This window comes from Clupea harengus, unplaced genomic scaffold (genome assembly GCF_900700415.2).
Source record: "Clupea harengus unplaced genomic scaffold, Ch_v2.0.2, whole genome shotgun sequence".
In the NCBI taxonomy this organism is placed as follows: domain Eukaryota; kingdom Metazoa; phylum Chordata; class Actinopteri; order Clupeiformes; family Clupeidae; genus Clupea; species Clupea harengus.
Genome location: NW_024879773.1, coordinates 1,675 through 24,717, shown reverse-complemented (window position 1 = coordinate 24,717; position 23,043 = coordinate 1,675). Strand labels below are relative to the sequence as shown.

General features: G+C 43.1%; 1 protein-coding gene across 2 annotated transcripts; it reads right to left on the bottom strand.

Annotated features, from left to right (window-relative positions):
- Positions 1-158: 158 nt before the first annotated feature.
- On the bottom strand, positions 159-22,842 carry top1a (DNA topoisomerase Ia). 2 transcript variants are annotated; one of them, XM_042705061.1, is made up of 21 exons: positions 22,691-22,842; positions 22,201-22,225; positions 16,483-16,579; positions 14,176-14,302; positions 12,329-12,372; positions 11,927-12,010; positions 11,683-11,737; positions 11,443-11,537; positions 10,968-11,083; positions 9,464-9,585; positions 9,212-9,334; positions 8,746-8,933; positions 8,037-8,181; positions 7,493-7,636; positions 4,830-5,015; positions 4,026-4,094; positions 3,739-3,853; positions 3,142-3,269; positions 2,909-3,003; positions 2,336-2,485; positions 159-1,881 (listed from the first exon to the last, which is right to left on the bottom strand). In XM_042705061.1, exons 1-21 carry the CDS (start codon positions 22,721-22,723, stop codon positions 1,779-1,781), a joined length of 2,244 nt encoding a protein of 747 aa, XP_042560995.1. In that variant the 5' UTR covers positions 22,724-22,842; the 3' UTR covers positions 159-1,778. The 2 variants fall into 2 exon arrangements, with proteins under 2 accessions (XP_042560995.1, XP_042560994.1); XM_042705060.1 differs by having other exon boundaries at positions 11,653-11,737; positions 22,691-22,841.
- Positions 22,843-23,043: the final 201 nt, after the last annotated feature.

Genomic DNA, 23,043 nt, shown 5'->3' with positions numbered 1-23,043 from the left:
TATCGCCCCAAAGAGTGAGACATGCTGAGTCCCTGACGACAGCTCAAGTTTAAAAGTCTTCATAAAAAAAATAACCAAACAAACAAGAGGGGTCACTATATGGTCACTTAGGGCATTGGGAGGGATGCAATGACAACAGGAAAGAGACAGAAAATGAATGAATTGTAGGGATTTTATTCTTAAATAACCTACAATGAGGAAAAAATGAAACAAAACGAATAAAATGCAACATGATTGGAGATTATGAGAGAACTGATACACGGGCAAAGGAGGAAGGATAAGAATCTGCCTGTGCGCACACTCCTCTCAAATCACTTCCTCGCCCTCTCGCTCTGCATCCAAAATGAAAACAGAATGGAATAAAACGTCATGAAGAATTCACATTACAATTCATGTTAAAATATGTTATGTTCTCATTCTTTACACAATTAAAAAAAAATAAAACTGCCTACAGCTGTAACACAGACTATTTTTTGGCAAAGTTGATATCCCTCACATACCATTTTGGAAGAGGGAAAACAAAAATTAAAAACAACAAAATCTTCCACTGAACTACCTCCAAAACAATACATTAAAATAAATGATTTCAAGTAACAGATAAGGGAGTTTTCTTTAAATTCCTCTTGGAAACAGTCATCAGAAATGATTAAGTTAAAACCAGATGGAGACTCAAGAGCTATGCAGAAAGAACCATAGGTTTTTGTGGCAATGCATAGGGAGATATATTGGTTCACATTTACATTGAAAAGTCCCTGATAGAAACTGTAAAATGTTAACAAAAACAAAGAAAAAAAAAGATTTCACATTCTGCCTGCATATGTAAATATTGTCTAACGTGTAGCATTTCCCCATTGCTCTTGCAAGCCTCCAAGTGTAGTATGGGCTTGACTCGGTCCTGTCCAGTTCATCTACCTCATGTTTCACTTCATTCCTCCATCAGAACACACACACACACACACACACACACACCTTCTTAAGGTAGCCTATTTAACACCCAATGCCTTCCGTTTCAACATCATAAAAACTCAAAGTGGAGTACACATTTCATTTCCTAAGAAAAGGCCATGGGTCCACTTATGGAAATCATTGTTCTTTTTTCTTTCTTTTTTTTTTTAAATCATCTTTTTTTTTTTCTTCTATTAAAATATAGAATTAATTATACAGAAGGGGTAAAAATACAGACAAAACATTTGTTTGTTTTTTGTTTTTTTCTCTCCAAATGATACACAAAGCAGTTGGATATTGAATACAGTAGCTATAGGAGTGGTGGTACTCAGCCACTCCTTTACAGGCCCTGGTGGCCCAGACTGGGGGGGTGGGGAGTGAGACCGTGGGAGAGCCAGAGAAGCTGACGGAAGCTGACCAACGCCTGGACCCCAGACCCTACGACCCGGGAGCAGGAGGACTTGGGGACCCTGAGGTGGAAAGTACAGGTAGGACATGATTGCAGTACACACACACACACTACATAGAGACCCCCCCATCCAGTCCACTAGTCCACTGGCTAACCACTCTGGTCCCACCAATTCCCAAACCTTCCCCTCCTCTCACCCCCTCCACTGGCCTTCCTCTATTCCTCCTTTTTTTTTTTTTTCATTTTTGTACAAAGTCATTAGCTCATTTCACTCAATACTCTTTTTTTTTTATAACAGCTACGAGCACCTGCAGAAACCACTTGCGCTAAAAAGGCATTTCAAAGAAAAAGAGGGGGTGGGGGTGGGGGGGAGGATACAGATGAAACCATAAAAACAAAAAATTAAAACCACAAAGCAGGCTTTCTAAAATTCATAGTCATCTTCAGCCATATCGATAGCCCAGGCAAATTTCTCTCGCTGAGTTTTGTTGTAGATCTTCTCAATAGGAATGCTCCACTTCTTGCACCTAGGGTGAAGTGAAACAAAAAGAATAACGTAAAAAGGCATGATGCATTTATACCAGAACAACAATCAATTACTATGTACATATTCAGAGATGACCTCCAGAACGCCTGCAAAGATTTTGCCATTATCAAAGTGCGACACCCTTCCAGATATTTCACCGTTGTTATCCATTATTCAGCTATCTGGCCAGATTTACAGGTCATAAAGGTCCTATTCAACTGGGTTTCATTGGCAAAGGGTTTAAGGCATCATTTATGCATTCTGAGAACCACTTTGACAGAATATCTAGTTTTCAAAATATATTTCTGAATTTGTATAGTTTTGCAAACATTCAACTTCGATCAGGGATTATTACAAATTATGCCATGAATTTTTGAGCATGCAAACCGGTGTGTGTGTGTTGTGCAGGGGCACACAAGGGCAAGTATATGCATATACATAGGGCTCCGGCTTACCAGGCTACAGAGATGCGCGGGTCAAGATAGTTGAGCTTGGAGGTGCCGAGGGCGATCTGCTTGTTCTCCTCGCGGTCGGTGGCCTGCACCTCCAGCTTCATCAGCTGCTCCTCTATCCTCTGCACTGCCTTCTTCTTGACCTCCACAGTCCTGGAGGAAGCGTGTGTGCGCACACACACACACACACACACACACACACACAGAGCGAGAGAGCACACACACACACACACACACACACACACACACACACACCGAGAGAGCACGCGCACACACACACACACACACACACACACACACACACAGAGACAACACGCTTTTGTAATTTGTTTTAATCTGCTTTAAGTCTTTCATGTCTTCACAAAGGGGCCTCAGACACAACCAAAGAGAGTTGGCAAATTCCTTTTGCATCAAAATCGGCCAGCTGTGGTCCCCGCACTGAAAGGGGACACGCTGAGGCCCGGCTGGGCGCTCTTGCGTTTCATTTGGCACAAGTTCTCAAATGCACATTGAGCAAAAACAAGAAATAAACATTATAAAAGAAACTCCTGGCTTTAGAATCAAGCCTGAACTTACTTCTTGGCCTTCTCGTCCCTCCTTACTTTGGCGTCCGCCTTGGAGCTCTTCAACTCTCGCTTTGCATCGGAAAGCTGGTCCTTCTTAGCATCGATCTGTTTATAGAGGACACACAGACGACAGAGACAACAAAACACGACTAAGCGTGATTAAACCCTCTTCACAAAAGCAGAACGCAGCCTTCAGACTCCACGGCTGCCCTGACATGCTGCTCTGTTGGCTATGGTGCTCACCTTAGTCTGCAGATTCTGCATGGACTTCTCAAAGGTTTTGGGTGGCGCCCTCTGGTGGTTGCACAGGATGGCTACAGCTCTGTTGGCGCGGTTGTAGGAGAGGATCTTGGCAACGAGGTTCTCGTCGGCTAAATAAAGAATGAGCGGATAGTAACAGTTACAAGCAGACACTGGCACCTCGTCCTACGGTGTGCCAAGCCATTACGGCGAGAGCGTGTGGTTTCCCCTGGAAGTTTCCAGCGTGGCAAAGTGCGTCCAAAAGCCAGACGTGCATGTCTCTCCCCCCCGCCCCCTTTTTTTGGCGTGGAGGTACGAGCCGAGCTGTGAAGACAAAAGGGACAGACCAGGCCAAACATCTGGAGCTGGCTGGGGCAGCAGAGGCCTGTGTTTTACGCAGGCGCAGACAAACACGCCAGTTCTGAGGAATGCCTTCATTCACCGTCTCATTCATACATCTGACAAAAGCAGTTCTTTTTTTTGGTTTGACAGAAGGTAGGTCAGATCAAAAAAAGAAAAACTTGATTGGGGTGTGGAGGGTCAAAGGCAAGGGTAAAGATGTAGGGTGAAGGGTCATGTGAAAGGTCAGGCTGCACTTACGACTAGTCAGCTCATTGAGCTGCTGCTGCAGGGTGATGGAGGCGTTGTAGGTACGGAACACTTTAGCCGTCAAGCCATCCATCAGCTCCTGAAGATGCTTGTTCAAAATGGAGGTCTAGAGAGAATGAAAGGGGGCAAAATAAATAAATAAAATACAAAGTATAGGACAGCGGAGGAGAAACAAAGTCCTGTTTCACAATGATTTCTGGAAATTTACTTGAAATACTCATCTGATTTTGTTTTTATGGAGAGCGATTATTTTATAAATATGTCCATCTGTTGCTTACGTTAAGGCGGTCAAACAGGTCATCCTCTGGCTGCTTGTTCTCCATAAACAGCTGAAGGTTCTTGAAAACCTGGCACAAAGGACACAGACGTGTCAGAAACACGGGAACACAAAACATACTGAACACCCCCTCATTTTCTGTGGTTTTGCACATCCTCACACGCCAGTTAGTGCAGCTGGGGGGGGGGGGGGCACACATTGTTTGGTGTCTCTCGGATACCAACACCAGATGAGCAAGCATCGATCAATGTTGAACTTCATATTCCATTTTCACTGGCTGAATGTTATAAAGGGATGCCCTTGACTAGACCTACACAACAGACATTCCAAGGACAACGATAAATGCATCCATTATAATTGTGGCAGGTTTGGAGAGACAACCTAGGGTATCCTTCACAAACCCATTTACCAGCCCTTCACTAATAACGCAATATCCTAGCCCTCAATTATGCAGACAAAAAGGGCTCAGACCTTGGTGGCTTTCCTTTTAAAACTTTTCTCTCAGAGCAAGAGAATGGTGAGCAGCTGGATGGGCAAAAACAAGATGGCAGCCACTCCATCTTGTCTGTTTATACCAGATCTCTTTTGCCCTTTCTGCTGCGCACGTGTACAATAACATAACACTTCACAAATCATACATACATCGGAGCTGCTCTTTGGATTTTGAACTAAATCTTAAGACACATACAGATAGCGTTTAAGTTTATTCCTACGCTAACCTAGTGAGGATTCCTAGCAAAGTGAGGATACGTGAAGGTGACTAAACTGCCGCGAGCGAGCGACGGGCTTCCTCTCAGGTGCTCACCCGCTTCTCCACTGGAACCTTGTTGTAGTAGCGGATGGAATCTTTTCCCAGGAAGTCGAACTCCACCACGTACTCCTGGCCGTCCTTCTCGGGGTAGATGTTCATGTGCTCCACCCTGAGCGAGCAGCAGCCAACGGTGTCAGCTGTCTCACCCTCCTCCTTCTCGTTACCAGCTCTCAGAGCCAACTAGGTTGGAGACACACACACACACACACACACACACACACACACACACACACACACACACACACACACACACACACACACACACACACACACACACACAGAGAGAGATAAGGACTCAGATAACAGGACTCGGATGCATATCAATTAAACGAAACTCAATTGTAACTGTATAGGGCTATTCAGTAAAAGACCAGACAGACAGTCACAAAGCAACAACACACAGAAGCAAGGCCAGCGGCCCACAAAAGGGCAGGGAGAAGATGCTGGCTAGAGAAAACCGGCTCTTAAGAGACCACCTTGAAAAGGCCAAACTACAAAAAGGGCAGCATGTATGCTTCTGGACAGCCTTGGCTAAAGGATGAGAATTAGGCTAAACTCCACAGATCATTTTCATCCATTCGTTTACGCCTCTGAAAAGTTATCTGAAAAGCAACAAAGGGAAAAAGACCACAAGCCAAAGCGAGATATTTATTAAGCTAGTGTGCGATAAAAATAAATAAAAAAAATGTGGCTGTGACAAAAGAACAAAATTTAAATGAGAGAAGAGTTGCCCCCACACACACACACACACTCACACTCACTCAGCTAGTGAGCAGCATCATATCCATGAGGTATGAAATGACTACAGTGAATTGACTACTCAAAATTGTATCAGCTAAATAATTGCAATATTTCCAAGTTGACATGTAGACTATTACCTCTTATGAACAATCATAAACAAATACTTTGAGAGACTACATTGAAAATAAAAGCCTCAAAGTAGAACCTCAATGCAACTTAGAAAATCTTTGAACATTGGAACAAAATTGAGTACACTTGTGATTGAGATGGAAAGGATACAGGAAGACTGGTGATGACTATATAAAAAAAGAAATTTCACCAAAAACTGGTGATCGAGAGACAGTTACAGCAGTGATCAGGAAGTACAGAACAAGTCATAGTACCATTGATCAGGCTGCAGTGGCCGTCCTCCTAAAATGACCAAAGCAGCGCTACTTGCACCATCTAGCTCTGAAAAACAGATGGGCAAGCGCTTTAAGACTTGGCACAGGGGTCATCAATGAAAATCAGAGTTTCTGTGACTGCTCAGACAGCGCAAAGGACATTGCATAACCTCAACCTCTATGGACGGCGTCCAAGAAAAAAACCCTTTGTGCTCCCAATATTCCTCAGGCTTCTCTTAATGTTAAGCACAAACCTGAACCTGGCCAGGGCTACCACAGTTAACGCATAGTCTTGACAGTGGAGGTTGGAGTGTGATATGGGGTGCAAGAGGTGTTGTAGAGAGGACATTTGTAGATGGCACCATGAATGCATGTGGATATACCAAAATACTGGCTGTCAAGATGACTCCGAGCCTCCAGAAGCTTGGCAAAAGAGGAATATTCCAGCATGATAACGATCCAAAGCACATTGCCAAAAATCACACACACGAGTCTCTGAACAAAACGTGAAAACTATGACCTGGCCAAGTATGTCGCCTGACTTGAATCAATTTGAACACATTTGGGGTATTTAAAAAAAAAAAAGGGAGGGGTAGAGCAACACAACCCTTCCAACAAAAAGCAGCTGAAAAAAAATTCTCTGAAGAATGGTACTGGTATCCCCCCATTGTTGGGAGGAGGATTGAGTCAGTCATCAAAAATAAAAAAGGTGGACATACGAAGGATTGGAAAAAAGGGTGTACTGGCCCTTTTAATTTCACATAACGGCAAATAGCCCCCACTGATCAACTTTGAAAACTCTATAACCTTACAGTAATTGCATCATTTGACATTGAAGTGACATTGCACAGGGGTGTGCTGCCTTCGGATGTCTAAGGCTACTACGGTCTTTCAACGACCTCCAAACACTCCCAACAGTCCATGGGCAAGAGGTATATACACTACCAGTCAGGGGCTGGTCCAACCCATGCGTTTGAAATAAACTATTCAATAACGATCATTGTTCAATTGGCCAGAATTAAAAATGAAAACGGAATGCATACGCGCATCTCAGAAGGACGTTTTAGGGTAAGGATCCTGTGATCGCAGCTGATCAAAGTAGGTTTACAACCATGGCAACTCCGCTTCAAAGACATCAGTGTTTCAAAAAAGGAACGTCTGCACAGCAGACAGAGACCAGAACTGAAGTGGGGGGAGGTTTTTTTTTTTTTCTTCTCTGGAGTGATATTAAGGCAAATAAATAAATAAATAAATAAATAAATAAATAAATAAAATAATCTCTACACTATGCAAACACACACTGAAGTCATAAAAGCAGAGCATCAGAGCTAACAAGTTTGTCTGAACTTGAATAACACCGCATCTGGTGGCTTTGTCGTCCCTCCAAATATCGCCCTAGGAGAAAACAAATCCTTATCCCGCTCCCAAAAACCAAGACAATCATTATAGGATCATTTTCAATGCGCAGGTCACCGTTTTGGATAATGGAGGAAAGCTGTGTCCAGGGAGGAGCAGTGGAGGATCATGGGATACCTTGTCAATGAAGTAGAGAGCCACGGCTCTCTGACGGATCCTCATTTCTTTGGACTTCCAGTCCTCTCGGTACTGAGCTCGGATGCGGTCCACGATCTTCTTCAACCGCCGGGCTGTCTCGTACTTCTGCCAATCCTTCTCACCCTGCGCAGACAAAAATCACACGGCATTCAGCACACTCACTCTACGTCTTGGGTGCATGCGAGGTAGCTAGTCAAACTTAAACGAAAGCATTAACAGGAGGACTGTTCAAATGGAAAGGAGAAAAATAAATAAATAAAAATAAAAAAGCTCAAGTAATAAAAGCAAAGCAGTAGGAGAGAGAGGAAGGAACAAACAAACTCTCTACAGACAAAGCCACGAGCACAAATGAAAGATCAGAAGAACTAAAAAGAAGCACTGGGTAAGGAGACAGTAGTAAAAAGGGAACAAACGAACAACTCCTCATGGTCGTCACCAGATCACAACTCAAGACTAATCATACACAAGCAGAGCCACCGAGCTCAAACTGTTGACCCGTTTTACAAACAGTGCCGTTTGGTACCTTGATTCTGGAGCTGGGGTTGAGCATGATGTACTTGATGGATCCCTGGATGTTCTCAGTCCACGACACCAGCCATGTCACTTTGTTGTCATGGCGAACCTCCTTCCACTTGGTGCCAGGCGGAGGCTTGGGGTGCTTGGAGTCTCTGAAGGAGGAATAACCAAACAAAAGGTCACGGGTCACTTCAGCGCTTCACATCATCTTTTTTGGAACTGATGCTGAGTGTCAGGTCGTTTCCAATGATCAGCCGACTGGGAACCTTAAAGTTTGTGAAGAATTTAGCTCTGAATGAAATCACTGCTATGAAGTCAAAACTATTAATTTCAACCCAAACAATTTCAGAGAAACTTCCAGATCATGAGCAGTTTAATAAATTGAGACAGCCATTGTCATTACACCCATGTTAAACCAATGTCAGCTGATCTTAAGACAACTGATATCTTCATGTTCTTGATCCACTTGTTTGGGCTTTGTATTGAGGCAGCCATCTCACATTCTGAGCAGTTTTCTTATTCAAACTGTACTTTCAGTAGTGCCTTGGTCTCCACGACTCAGCCAAATTTAATTGAAATTCCCATCAGCAACACAGACCTTGAGACCTTGAAAGAGGGCACACAATGTGCACCCATTTACAGTTTCTGTTCCTTTCTACCCCCCCCCCCCCCCCCCCCCGCTTATCTCTTAAAATGTCGTGGGAGCCTCGTCTTACTTGCTGCAGTTGATGATGACATCCTGGGTGCGGATACGGCGCTTAAGCATGCCCATCTTGGGGTGGTCCCCGCGACCGCGGAACAGGCCCGGCGGCTCGATGCGGAAGTTGGCGATGCGCTCGCGGTGGTTGTCCATGATGCAGAAGCCGTACTCCTGCAGGATGCGCTCGTTCTCCTCTTTGATTTTCTACACAGAGGACACGACCAACAGATGACTACAAACGTGATCACGAATGCGGGAGCGATATTTAGGCCTGTTAACGGCAATGGCTCAGCAAGCACTAAACACACAAATACAGGGAGAGAGAATGTCAAAGGAACATAGAAAGAAGTATATGAGGGGAGAGGAACCAAAAAAAAATCCTCCCCCCCCAACAAATGAATGACTGTTGACCACCCTTTTTACTGAAGAAAATGGCAATAATCTTATTGATAACACAAGGTGAATGAAACAACAAGACTTACCAGTTTCTCCGCTTTAGACATTTGCTTTCTGGCTTCCGACTGAGCCTTGAAGTACTCGTACATTTCTGTGAAGTTGCACTTGTTCAGATCTGTGATCTTGGCCTTCTCCTCTGATGTCATTTCCTGTGAGGCGAACCCAAGACCAACAATATAGCAAAGCTGACACTATGATTACATAGGCAGAGCTTTTGTTCTGACAAAATCTGTTTTTGGATTTGGATGTTTGAGGATTCACTGGTATTTTTGAGGCACCTTTCTCCAGTCTTTGAAAAAGTTTTTCCGGAAGATGTCCTTGGTGGTGTAATCGTGCTCCAGCATTTTAGAAAAGAAGGTAGCCGTTTCCTCAGCGTCAGTACTGAGCTTCATTGGCTTGCCTTTGGAGGAAGAGAAAACAAAGAAATACAATTTAAAAAATAATAATAAATCAACCATTGTCAAGCCTCCATTGAGGACTCTGTGGGACTCCAAAGCACAAGGGTCCAGCAGGAGCTGGGGACCGCAGGTGTGGAATGGTTCAATCTATTCAGCGGTATAAGGCTGCGGGAGCTTATTTGAACGAGATGCATGAATCACTTGCTTCAAGGATTGAATAAGACGAGTCGACGAGCATGAAAACAAAATAAATCTAGTCCTTTGTGTGCATAAGAGTTAATGAATGGAGCTGGAGGAAGAGTGAAGTTGGAGGAAGAGATTCATTGCAAATTCATTCTTAAATCACAGAATTTCACACACAGAAAGGCAAGATTATAGGCCAAGATTTGTTTAGTCTCATTACACATATAAACATGGAAAGGGACTTACATTAAGGCTCATATCCAACTCAGTTAAAAGTTTAAAGGTAAATAATTAAAGACCTCTGGGCCCATATTCACAAAGCATTTTATTTTGTCACACTTAAAGTTTCTCACAAAAATGTCTCCCCTAAATCCCAGAGCTGTGTTGCTATGCCTGCGTGTCTCATGCACGAGCTTGCTTTTATTGACACTGGTGATGGGTTGATGAGTGGTCTGTGCCAGTGAGTAGGCACATAAGAAAGACAGGTGAATAAATTACATAGGCCATAAATTAAATAACGACAGAATATGCGTTCTTTGCCGTTTTCAAAATCCGTGTGACGACATGTTTGCGTAGGCAGGGGCTAGTTTAGTTTTACAATAAAATGTTGCATTAAATTCAATTTTCGGCAATGAATGGGTTGTTTTTGGTTGATCAGGATGCAATAACGCCAACACAAATATTCCCTCAAGATTGAGATGATATATTTTTAAGTGATTCTGCATTTTCAGTCCAAAACATGGCGATGTAGGATAATAGAAACAGCCATTACCTTGTTTGTTTGGGAGTTGGTCTGAAGTCAAGACTCTTTAAAGGCTACCTTTAGTGCTAAGGGGCTTTGGGAATTACTCTTAAATTCAAAAAGATTCTCAGTTAAGACTGACACGCCCATTATTTTTTTAAGATGCTCACCTAAATTGGCAAGGTAGGAGCTACTCTTTGCCTCAGGATGGTTTGTGAATATGTGGCCAGATCAATTAAGAATCAGACGGCTCCCAGATGGCAATGTACGATTTAAAATGCAACCAAAACCGTCCTCCTCCTCCAACTCTACTAATCCACAGCATTGAATTCTGCCCCAAAATGGCAAACTGGACCCCTTGAAAATGTTAAGGCGTTGCACAGTGGGTAAGTTCCACCTGCCCAGGGCTGCCCCGAGCCTCGGTGAACTGCCCACTCCCACTGTACAGCTGCCACTTACCATCATAATAGAACTTGACGTTGCTGGGGAGAGGATCGTAAGGAGCCGCAAACACCGGCCCTTTGTGTTCCAGAAACTTCCACTTCGAACCATCTGTGGACCTCTCCTCCTCCCACCTAGAGGAAATCAAAAGAATGAATTAAAACACGCTGAAGGGATGGGGGAGGGGAAGGGAGACAAAAAAAAAGAAAAAAAAAAAAAGAAGAAATAGTCTAAAGAAGAGAGAAGGCCAGACTTCGCATGCGAGTGAATGAGCCAGACGTTGCGACCCAGAACTGAAAACATCATCCATATTTTAAGCTTTGCCAGAGGGCTGTAGTCATTACACAACCCAGTCCCCGTTAGCCGGGAGAGGAGAGGAGTGGTGCGGTGCGGCATACACTCCCTCTTTCAATACGACACGAGGCATCTTCAGAGGGACGAGAAGAGAGAGGAGGAAGACGAAAGGAAAAAAAAAAAAAAAAAAACCCCATACCACTTCCACTTCTCCTCCGGTTCTTTCTTTGCTTTCTTCTTCCCGTCCGCAACTTCTCCCTTCTTGTTTTTGGTCTTCTTTTTGGGCTTGATGTCCTATGAAGAGAAGGAGGCGGCACACACACACACACACACAGAAAGAATAGTTAGCTAGTGAAGTGCCAACCACACAAGACACCCGCGAGACAGATGGACAAACGGCGTTACTTGCCTCGACTTCCTCCTGTTTCCTTTTCTTTACCTTTTTGTCCTCTCTATCATTTTCTACTTTGATTTTTTTGGGCTTGTAGTCAGATCTGGGAGGAGAAATACAGGGGTGGGGAAGAACAGAAGGAAAGAGGTTTTCATCAATGCCCTCCCCTCATGCGAGGCACACACAAAAAAAAAAAGAAGATCAGCATCGTCCAAGTCTGCCTAGCCATTGAAGCCTTAAAACATTTAGACAACACAACTGTGTGTGTGTGTGTGTGTGCGCGTTTGCTCACTCATCATCGTCACGTTCGCGCTTCAGGGACTTGGGAGAGTGGTAGAAATCTTCGCCGTCTGGTTCAGATTTGATACGAGGAGGGCTGGAGGGACAGAGGAGAGACGGAACAAAAGTGTCAACACCACCGCTTCACACCAAGATGGTCTCCGGGGTGGTATGTAAATTCCTGGTGAACACAAGCAGGCCTACAGTCGACTAGAGGTTCTAACTGGAGTAGTCACTCAAAAGCACGCCCAGAGCAACACTGATGCAATCACTACAAGCAAAGCTGTGTTGGAACTTTGTTATTCATTGAATAACTGAACTGTTTTGCGCCATGGGCTCCCCAACAACCCCACATGTGTATAATGGTAATATTTTAAATGATATTTGAAGCTATAGGTCATTGCAATTCACTCACCTGGCAAAGCCATTTTCCTTCTTGATTTTGCCTTCCAAGGACTTCTATAAAAAGAAAGTAGATGGTTAATAAATTAAAATCATCCAGACCTCAAGTCAGATATTTTTTTATCATAAGTAAATAAAAAAAAGGCACACACACAATTCAATGATAATTGCCTTCATCTGATCATAAATGAAATAAATCTTGTCATATTTCAAAAATATTTCACAAACTCAGTCATATTATGTAGATGTCTGAAAAGACAAAGTAAAATGTAGAAAAGGTATATTAAAAAATAATAATAAAATAATTAAAAGAATAAAAAAATTAAACTTAAGTAGACAATACTCGTTCACAACCACACCTTACCAGCAAGGGAGCACCAACTTGCTTCTTGGGTTACATGTAAGGTTAGCTTAATAAGGCCCTGAAGCAAGGCTGAGGCTAGAAGTTTCCCCCCAAGCTCAATTCCATCCCAAGACCGGTCGGCCATCCAGAACCTGTTCGTGGACTATACCTGTCGTCAATGCGGTGGGACCCACTAGTTGGATTGCCTTTCTCCCTTTTGGATTTGTTTGGGTTGCACACTTTTTATTTATTTTTTTGTTTAATGGAAGTTCCCATTTTTTATTTATTTTGTTAACCGTCCCGACAGCTTGGTGGCTAGGAATTCTGCACTTGGGCTCTCCATCTTGCTGGAGAAACAGCTTTGGTTGATCCAGGACCCTGGAGGCAAGCTGGTGTCCCCTTGTCCATTCATCCACATAGTATGTATGATACGTCTATTGCCTTATTGTCTATTGGTTTAGACAACAAGGAAAACCCAACACTTTTGTTATGATCTAAGTTGCAAACTGGAGTTCGAAACAAGTGGTAACCACATGAGAAACTGAAAGCTGCCATGTGGCCTAGCATCTCTTCCTTCTGATAGGGAGCGGGTTTTGGTCTGAGAGGCTCTTTAATCATCTTCACATAACATCTGTTATTTGGGCCATGCAGCCATACTCCCGTGACTCACTGTGATGACAGCCCTCTGCCCCACGATTACATGTCACAGAGTCATGGGCGCCGCAAAACAGGAAGCAGCCAATAGCCGCCCTCCCTAAACGCTTCCCGTTTTTCCCCCACAACCATGCATGCATGCATCCATGCTGCTTCTGATGCATCTACCCTACTACCCCACATTACTACTACTACAACCACACACACACACACACACACACACACACACACACACACACACACACACACACACACACACACACACACACACACACACACACACACACACACACACACAACTGAAGATTGGTTATGGTTTCCCTCACTGATTTATATATGGCCATTTCAGTACTGAACTACCTGTTCATCTCCGGCCTGTCTAGAACTATCTGTTCTTGCACCAACTTGCATTGGGAGTGACACACATGTTCATGCAACAAACAGGTTCACACACCAATTCTAGAATATTCTAGCTATCTCTACACATATTTGCTGCCAGTTTTTAAAGATGGTCACATCCCCAAGCTTAAGTCTCCCCCCCAGTATAACTGGTTAAAGGAATAAAAAGGCAGAAGTGCTTTAAACAGTCTAGACAGAGATTTTCTATTATGTGCGCCAGCTTTCAACATTTAGACACACAGATTTAAAATCTATTCAGGAAATAAACAATTACAATTAATTCATTAGTTTTTTTAGTTGACCCTCTTGTAGTTATTGAAATAGAATCAATTCTGACATTTTGAGGTTTTCCCCCCCCCCCCTCCACAGAGTTGAGAAAGCTCTGGAAGGTCAGATGAGATTCAAGTCAGAAACAGATGCAAACAACAAACACATACACACAAAATGAATATGGGAGGGCTCACCTTCTCATCTTTCCTCTTTTCTTTGTCCTTGTATTTGTCTTTGTCTCGTGGTTTGTCAGAGGAGCCATCTTTGTGTTTCAGCTTGTCTTTGTCTCGGTGTTTCTTGTCTGAGAAGTCCTTATGCTCGCTGCACATTCCCCGAGGAGTTTGGAGGAGAAACATTTTTTATTATAGCAGGATCGACAAGAGAGAGTTGGTTGTTCTACCCGGCAACAACATGGAAACATCAAAACCCTAAGGAGACCATATGTTTGAGGAACTAGAACAGTGCCATAAAACATCATGCGGGCACACACCCGTCTTAACTAGAGTGGGCACATCTGTGTGACGGTTGTGTGCGGGTGGCCTGGTTACGTTCATGCAAGTACAAACAAAAACCTACATCAACCACAGCCCCACACACACACACACTCCAAGGAGGTGAGCTCGCAATAGGGAAAACAGAGAAGCACTTGAAAGGGAAGGTGTAGGAGGTAGACAAAAGGCAGAGCCAGACAGAGAAAAGCAGAGAAAGAAAGGTGAAGGTCTCAAAGGGGAAAGATAAATGCCGAACAGAGGAGTAGGGCACATATAAGATGGAGCAAGCCTGGAGCCTTCTCTGTTTACGTCACTCTATACTGCTGACTCACCAGTCTGGCGCTTATGGGCCAATCCAAAAACCATAAACTTGGGCCTTCATGACATCTAAATATTTTAACCACGGCCTGCCAAGCCCTGATGTACAGATTAGGGGGAAAGCAATGTTTTTCAAACGGTTCAAAGCAAGAGAACAGGCCCTGTTTAATTCAACGGGGTCGATTACAGCCTTCTTACACCGATCTCTTACACTAACCACAAAGGGTTGGCTGATGCATTATGCAAAAAGATCACTACTACACAGCAAAGGGGTCAGTTAAATCACTGTACAGTCTTTTTTTATTTTGTTTTGTTTGTTTAGCACAGCACAAGTCATGTCTCCTTTATGCACCAACGAGACCAATTTGTTTGTCCTCCAAGACCATTTCAAATCGAGGCTGACCAACTGCATTTGCATTATCTACATGTATCTGTGTGGTCACAGTTCTCTGTATTCAGCATGACACAACCAGAAGAGTGGAGGCCAATTTAGCAGCGAAGCACTATGGTCCAGTTAACTGAAATAACAGTCTAGTCAGAGAAGTGGAAAAGCTATACTCTGCTATTGTTAACCGCCTTCACATCGGCCCACTCGCTGCCAACTCAAACAGAGGTTTTCAGTGACTCAATCATGATCAGATAGCACGTAATGGCATAGAAACAGTTGTGCATCCAACCTGGGGGCATTATAATCCTGTCTAAAATGAATTTGTATCGAGTCATCCTGAAGGCACATCATAATGCAAAAGGAGATAGTGAGGATATACGCATCGAAACTTTAGCTAAATTCTATGCATAAGAGCAAAAACCCCTCACTGTTGTGCAGAAAACTAATCTAAGTGAGTCGAAATACGATGATGCCCAACCAGTGTTATCTACATGGTCAGTTACAGTGGATCAATGTAAACGGTTGGTGACCATACTCAGCTATTATATACGAAAATGAATAATGGAATAGTGCAACCATTACCAATGCCCTCCAAGATTTTAGCAGATACACTTCAAGGTTGCACAATTCATCATTATGAGCTGCTGACTGGCCTATTTGCGGTCTGTTTAAGAACTCTAAATGGCTAGTTAGGAGTTCAGTAATGTGATGCCAACAGGGGGTCCAGTTGAAAGACGATGAGTGGAGAGAAACTCACTGCTCACACTCAGCTGAACGATGTGTGAGCGCACATGATGTGCTTAAGCCTCCTGCAGTGTCACACACACCCCCCTTTATTTTCCATGGTTTGCATGGGCTAGGAGAGAGGACATGGCTGCAGTACAGTTTCAGCCTCGTTCTGACAAGGATCCGCCAGTTTGACTAGGAGCCGTCTTCGCCGATAAAGTTTCCCCCGCACACACGGATATAAGTGAACACGAGGTGTAGTAAAGCCAGTTGTGACGGCAACTACACATGGAAGGCAAGCTGATATAAAGGCTGCCTCTCTTTCTTAGCTCATGCACACAGCCCGACCTGTCTCACATATTTCTATATGGAGGTAACAAGAAAAGAATGACCGAAGATAAGACTCAGTCTAAGACAGAAGGGGAGGAAACAAGAACATGGCAGAGAAAGAAAAAAAATAAAAGTAGTGAGCAGAAGGGAAGTGGGGAAAAATGAAAGCAACCATGCAGAAAGAAAGCAAAGGGAGGGGGGAAAGAGGAAGAGAAAGTCACTGACAGGAAAAGGGCGGGCAGCCATACCTGTTGCCGTGCTTTGATTTCTCACGCTCTTTGTCCTTCTTATGATCCTTGTGTTTATGTTCTTTGTCCTTATTCTTCTCTTTGTGTTTGTGAGAATCTGAGAATCAAACAGAGATATGATTACATTACACCAAGCAAATCTAAACTCTACCCCAATACTAATCATTCAGCCAATACCCATCACCCAGTCCTGCCTGGGACAATCCCTAAAAGCACAGGCAACGGGCCGTTAGCGGAGTTCATTAAAACTTTCAAGTACTCATTAATACAGCAGAGAGGAAATCTACGAGGCCAGCAGATAATCATCTTTTCCATTCTAATCTCAGCTCTACTGAGGAACATCACTTTCATTCATTTATGAGCCTGGCACACATAACTTTGGTGAATGCAACCCTTCTTTACCTGGAGTCCCTGAAATGAATGGAAGACTAAAAACATACTCGAGGTACTCATTTTGGACTGAATATCGCATTGAAGAGCATACAATTGTGTAACATCCAAGCCTCTACTTCCTGGAAGAATGAAACCAACTCAAGGAGGGCTGCTTTTAAAAAAGTCCCAAGCCAGAAAGAGAGAGTGAGAGGGGAAAAAAAAAAAACCCACACAGGACCAAAGAAGACGAACGGAGCCATGAGCTCATGACTTCTGTAAAGCTCAGCAACCATGTGCACTGCCTGTTATTGTTTTCGTCTGACTGTGGCCTACTTTCCACTGACTGTTCTCCAGCGCCCTCGTGCAAGCAGGGCAGTGGTAAAGAACCCAACGGAAGTATGCATACGGGTATGGGCATATCAATAGTAAAACAGAAGACAATCTACAGCTTACTACAGATGCCAAGCACACAAAAAGTAAGAAAAGTGGAAATGCAGTGTGGGGATTAAGACAGACCCCCCCAAAAAACCTGCCCTCTGGCTGAAGGAAGTAACAGGGTCCTGTACATCACTCACACCTGGGTGCAAACTCTCAGACCTCTGAGCCAGATTGCCAGTCCTCCTCGTGGAGGAAAAAATAAATAAATAAATAAATAATAATTTTCACCACTGGTGACCTAACTTTAATTACCCCCTTCTAATGTAGAAGAGGGTGTGAAGTAGGAGTGTCAATACCACAGACAAGGGCTGGGCAATATGGTGTAAAAAAAAAAGCTGAGAAGGAATGGCATGCTGTCCTACATTTACATAAACAAAATAAGGCCAACTACCCAGTAGGCCCTGTCCATATTTATGGGTACAAAGTAGGCTGAAAACTCATCACCTAATAGGTTTTAAGGGCTACTATAGTAAGAGCACTGCAATACTTAATCTGAGCAGTATTTGGTTGTTTCAGTTCATTTCCCCCCCCCCCCACACACACACTATAACTCCACGGTCTCCTTGGGGGCCCGCACCACACTTTTGGAACCACTGCCTTGTATGATCATGTTACTTCAAAATATGAATAAGCAAAATATGAATAGGGTGGGCAACTTAATTCAGCATGAGTAGATCATATCAACACCTACCTGTCTGCCAAAGTCTACGCTACAATCTCAACTTCGCACTTGAAACCAAAATCTTTTAATAAAATATTCTATATTTGCAGCAGGAAAAAGTGTGTGTGTGGACCATACCCGGGAGAAACATCTGTCCATTTGACATTTAAACACACACTTTTCAAGCATTCTGAGACTAAAAGGAACACAGATATGCCTGATTTACTGGGGCTGGCTAGGTTGTTTTGGAGCTGTAGCTTAGGCTCACCCATACTCAAGGAAAAGCCTACAACTAAACAAGATTGTCGCAATGGCAGTACGAGACGATCAAATCCCATACATCGTCTTTTTGTCTGCATCAGCAAAAGGTGCTTTGGGCGCACAGCCCTGCCCCCACTACTTGCCCTTGAAGTAGTTGCTACTATTCACTTTTACCAAACCCGGAGCGGGCTTTAGCTGCGGATGTTTGAGATATTACATCAGCCTCGTATCAATAGAATAATTTTGATTGGCTGGTTACCATATACACACACCATGCGCAAGCTGCGCAAGCTTTTGAAGACCCAACTCTTCAGAGAGCACCTTCCTTCCTAACTGGCACCTTGACTAGTGCTTAACTTGCACTTCAGCAGTTACATTCCTGCACTTCTTTTTTCCTTTCTAGGTTGTTTTTCTAATTCTTATGTAAAGTAGTATTTATTGTTACACCATGTTCTTTATTGCTCTTAGCTTGACTGTTCTCTCCATTGTACGTCGCTTTGGACAAAAGCGTCTGCTAAATGACTAAATGTAAATGTAACATTACACACTCTTGATATTATGAATATGGTCATTTCTGATATCTTGTTTAAAATGGCTTCAAATCTATTTATATTTTCAATATTCCACCCACCCCAGTACTACAGTAGACTATGACATATATGCACCCAAGCTTCCCAAACACATTATCAACACTGCAGGAAACTTTAAAATGTTTACATTAAATCTGGTGGGTAACACTTACTACTTCCTTTTGGCAAACCACACCTCCTTTGTCCTTTGGGCTATTTATTCAAATATCTATTTGGAGCAAACCAACATTATTAATTTGATCTATTTGCATTGTTGCTGATTGAAATGTATTGTTTAAAAAAAAAATATATATATCTTCACGCCACTATAGTGCATCACCCGTTTATGTTCACCAGAACCTCTCTTAAAATTCAGCGGTGTGTTTATCCCAAGGAACACTCTGCTTTGAGACGGACGTTTGTGCAGTACACTAGATTGGGTTACGGAGAGGCCGGGGTGCCGCTGAAACTGTAGAGGCCTGCAGGCGCTGTTTGCAGGGTGAAGGGGCCAACTTGAAAGGAGGAAGGGAAAGGCAGAGTAGAGTGCCCCACTGCTCCCTGGGAAGAAGCAGTGCCGAGAGCAAACAGAGGTAAGAGACGGAGGATCAGGAAACTGGTTTTTCAAAATGTCATGTAGGCCTATGGGTTATTCTCAGAACTGGCAATCTGGACACATGACAACTGGCAAGGCGAAATATTACCTCATTTGAGGTTATATGGTGGGCATTTTATTGTTCTAAATACATTTAAAAATGTTCCATGTGCACCAGCACAGGTAATTAAACAAACAAGTCCTAACCATTAGAAAACTAGCAGGAAAGAAATTCCTGCAATAGGCCACAGCATGATTCACAGGACAGAGGCCAATTTTGGCTTGACACTCCTTACCATAAATTGCAGACAAACTGCTTTGAGTCTGTTTACCTTTAATCTAGACTCTACCAGAAAGATGACAAGCTGCTCTGAATTCTACTGGGCAAGAGAAAATGCAAGTGCACAGGTTGGATGGCAAGAGAACATAAGGATGAATAACTTGCATTTGTGGACAGCACCCTCTAATGGCTGTATGCACAAGACACTTGCACTCCTTCCTAACAAGGGGACGTTTAGAAGATCCAGTTGCACTCCACAATGAAGCGCATGAAGTGCCACTGCCCTCCTTCTCTACTACGATCAATACAAAGAAAAGCCTGAACCTGGTCAGGAGGGTTGAGAGGCAACATGCCTTTGAAATGTACCAACATGGCTGCCAGGTACATAAGACACAGGTGCTGATAGGCCGGCTACTTAACACAGCATGGCCTGCGCCACAGTCCTTATAGGCAAGCCTCGCCACTCAGCAGCCATCTTGGTAATGCCCCCGGGTAGCTATTTCAGGTAAACAAGTTTAGGCTCCTTTCTCAATTAATGGGGAGAGATCCGCAATTCCGCACAGGATGGTCGGACAGACATTTAAAGTAGGCTACATCACGCAAATCTGCGTTTAAACCTGACATAAACATACATTTTCCCACAACCCATTTCAATGAGGCCAAGACCAGACATTACTTTTCATGTTGACTTTACTAACTGTGCACGCACCTAATTCCACAGTGTGGCTATTGCTATGGTGACAATGGAAGTTTCAGGTGAGGCAAAATATCAGTTATGCCTTTTCCAACAATGTGATTGGCTGTTTATAATACAGGGCAGGACTTCCAGATATAAATCTGCCATGTTTAGTGTTACAGACCCTAACCCCATTCATTTTCCGGACCGTGATTCGTCTCCTCCCTTATAACTTCTATGCCTGCGCATAGCATCACATATACTGTGATGGCAAGGACATGGGGTGCTTGGAGAAGCTTGTTTGCGCAAGTCATGGTAAGGGAAGTGGCCACCAGAGGAAGTGCCAGATAGGCCCATTAGGGGGTAGTTTGAAACAATCCAAGATATTCAGTTAGGGCATCAAGGTCCTGATTATGAGATCCTATATCCAAAACTATGAAAAACAGCCCAAAACATGACAAACATTAAAAACTTAACATTAAAATAACTGATATCTTTACACTTAAACTAACTAAAGTGAGGGTTTAAAAAAAATAACATAAGTGACAGTAAGCCGTGAGTACATTAGTTATTTATTTTAAACGCAGATACATGCTTGTTGGTTCACCTCTACTAAAAGGATCGAGCACTACAACTGACAAGGAAAGCACATTAGCCGATAGGTCTCACCCATACAAATCAGAAAGACTTGACTCTTACAGGTGGGAGTTCTTATTACTCTTCTCAGTCTCTCCACCACTGCTGGCGCGTCTGTGAATCAACTAACAACTAGATGCATTAGAATAGTGCAACGTTTTTCAACAGCAAGTGAAACGCGCTTGCAAGAGTTGTAATATTGAAAAGACAAGCGCAAAAATTATTTAAAAAAGAAAAGGTATATCCACAGGTGTGGAGCACTTGAAACCGAATAAACAAACACAAATTTAACTGGAAGAGTTGCAATGGCGTGTCAATTCATGAAAAAGTATAAAGTCTACATCAATGTGCTTGCCTTTGATAGGGGCTTGTGGTATGGGGGGTCCATTGCTATGCACTTTGTTAATAATAATGGTATTAACAGAAGAATGGACACAACATTTTAAGAGTACTGTGGGTGAACTTTACAGCAATAAGAGACCAGCAAAACCCTAGGTACAGATACGTTACAAATGTAATAAAACCTTTAAATATGCCAGTTAAAGGTTCCTCCCTCAATTAGTTTTGAACACACCGTTCCTCAACAACATCGGTTAGCCCGTGACACCACATATCACTGCTCTTAAATTGCTGTAGTAGTCTACTTATCACATCAGAATCATATATCTCAGCTTTTAAAAGTAGTCCAGAATAACTCATATTTAATGTAATCGTGATCTGATGAATGGCATAAAATAGTATGGTTATGTCTTAGACCCGGGCCCGAGGACCGCGTTTCAGATGGTACCACACGCTACTCCATGCTTCGCCTCCATATCACGTCGATCTGCACTTAATGTGCTCTACGTTCAGACCGCTAGGCAGGGAAAAAGAAAATGGCGCAGAGACTAAGTCCTCAACCCCCAAACCTCTACTTTCAGCAGCAGAATAAGACCACTGTTGGCAACCCGTAGTCCAATTCAAAGCACTTTTCGTAAAAAGTATCTCTGGTTCTGTGTGATTTTGTATTCACTTTCAAGTAAAATGCGGTTTAAATTAGCTTTTAAAGGCTTCAATTTGAACAATAGGCGCTTGTCAGTGAGCGAGAGGGGACTTAGTCTCTGAGACGCCATTTCTGTCCTTAAAAACTCAGGCTGGATGGCTAGGTTAGCTAGCTGAAGAACGGACAATCAAAAACGTCATGTTATAAACACTTGTTAGTGGAGACAAGGCTGTTGTTAGATTGATACTTACCATTATACCTGGATCCAGAATCGAGCTGTAAGATAAAAATATTTGGCGGTTTTAGGTGGGCCATATCAGTGGGCTGCTAACTTTGAACTTGCTATCAAGCTAACTCGTCAGCTAATGTTGAATAGCTAACCATCCACCTTACAGGGTTGCAAATGGTTGATAAAATGGCTAAAGCTACTTAGCTACAACTCCTCAAAAAGTTCTCAGTACACACCTGCTAAGACAAGGCATTCCTCAGTACATACAAAACAACTCCATCATTACTTTAAAGTCGACTTACTACTAACGATTAGTTGTCAAGTAAATTAATAAACAGCATGCCAAGCTAACTAGATATCTAGCTAACTGGCTTCTTGGACAAACGTTAGCTAGCTAGCTCGCTTTGCCAGGTTGTAAGCTATTGCTTGTAGGGGCAATTAAAACAGAGAGCTAGCCACAATAACTACATTCACCATAGGACAATGACATGACAAATTATGATACATGTTACCTGGGAATGGTTGTGGGCATTGTCCCCACTCATTTCCAACGACCTTACTTTTTAAAAACAAAGTTAAAATTATGTTAGAGTAAAACGCCGGCGAAGAGCTGTGGGCAGAATGAAGAAAGATGCAGTTGTGTAACAAGCTAAGTCCGAAAAATTAAAGACTGCGCATGCTCGTTGGCTTTTTAAAAGGATGAAAAAAACATGAGACCAGAAACTCCTCCCCTCGCAGCATGCCCACACTTGATTGTCCTGCCCACGTTAGTAGGCCTACTTTACTAGCCATGTGGCAACTGATGACGGCGTCGGAGAAGTGGCCCGATTAGGGATGTATTTGTTCGCATGTCTCTATCGTAGGC

What these genes read in the sequence shown, in the direction of transcription:
- top1a (XM_042705060.1), bottom strand. Translation starts at nt 22,723, where the DNA reads ATGAGTGGGGACAATGCCCACAACCATTCCCAG. An exon ending in CTCTCTACTTCATTGACAAG is followed by an intron (nt 5,016 to 7,492) that starts GTATCCCATGAT and finishes TCTCCAACCTAG; the next exon opens with TTGGCTCTGAGAGCTGGTAA. An exon ending in TGCAGAATCTGCAGACTAAG is followed by an intron (nt 3,004 to 3,141) that starts GTGAGCACCATA and finishes CTCTATAAACAG; the next exon opens with ATCGATGCTAAGAAGGACCA.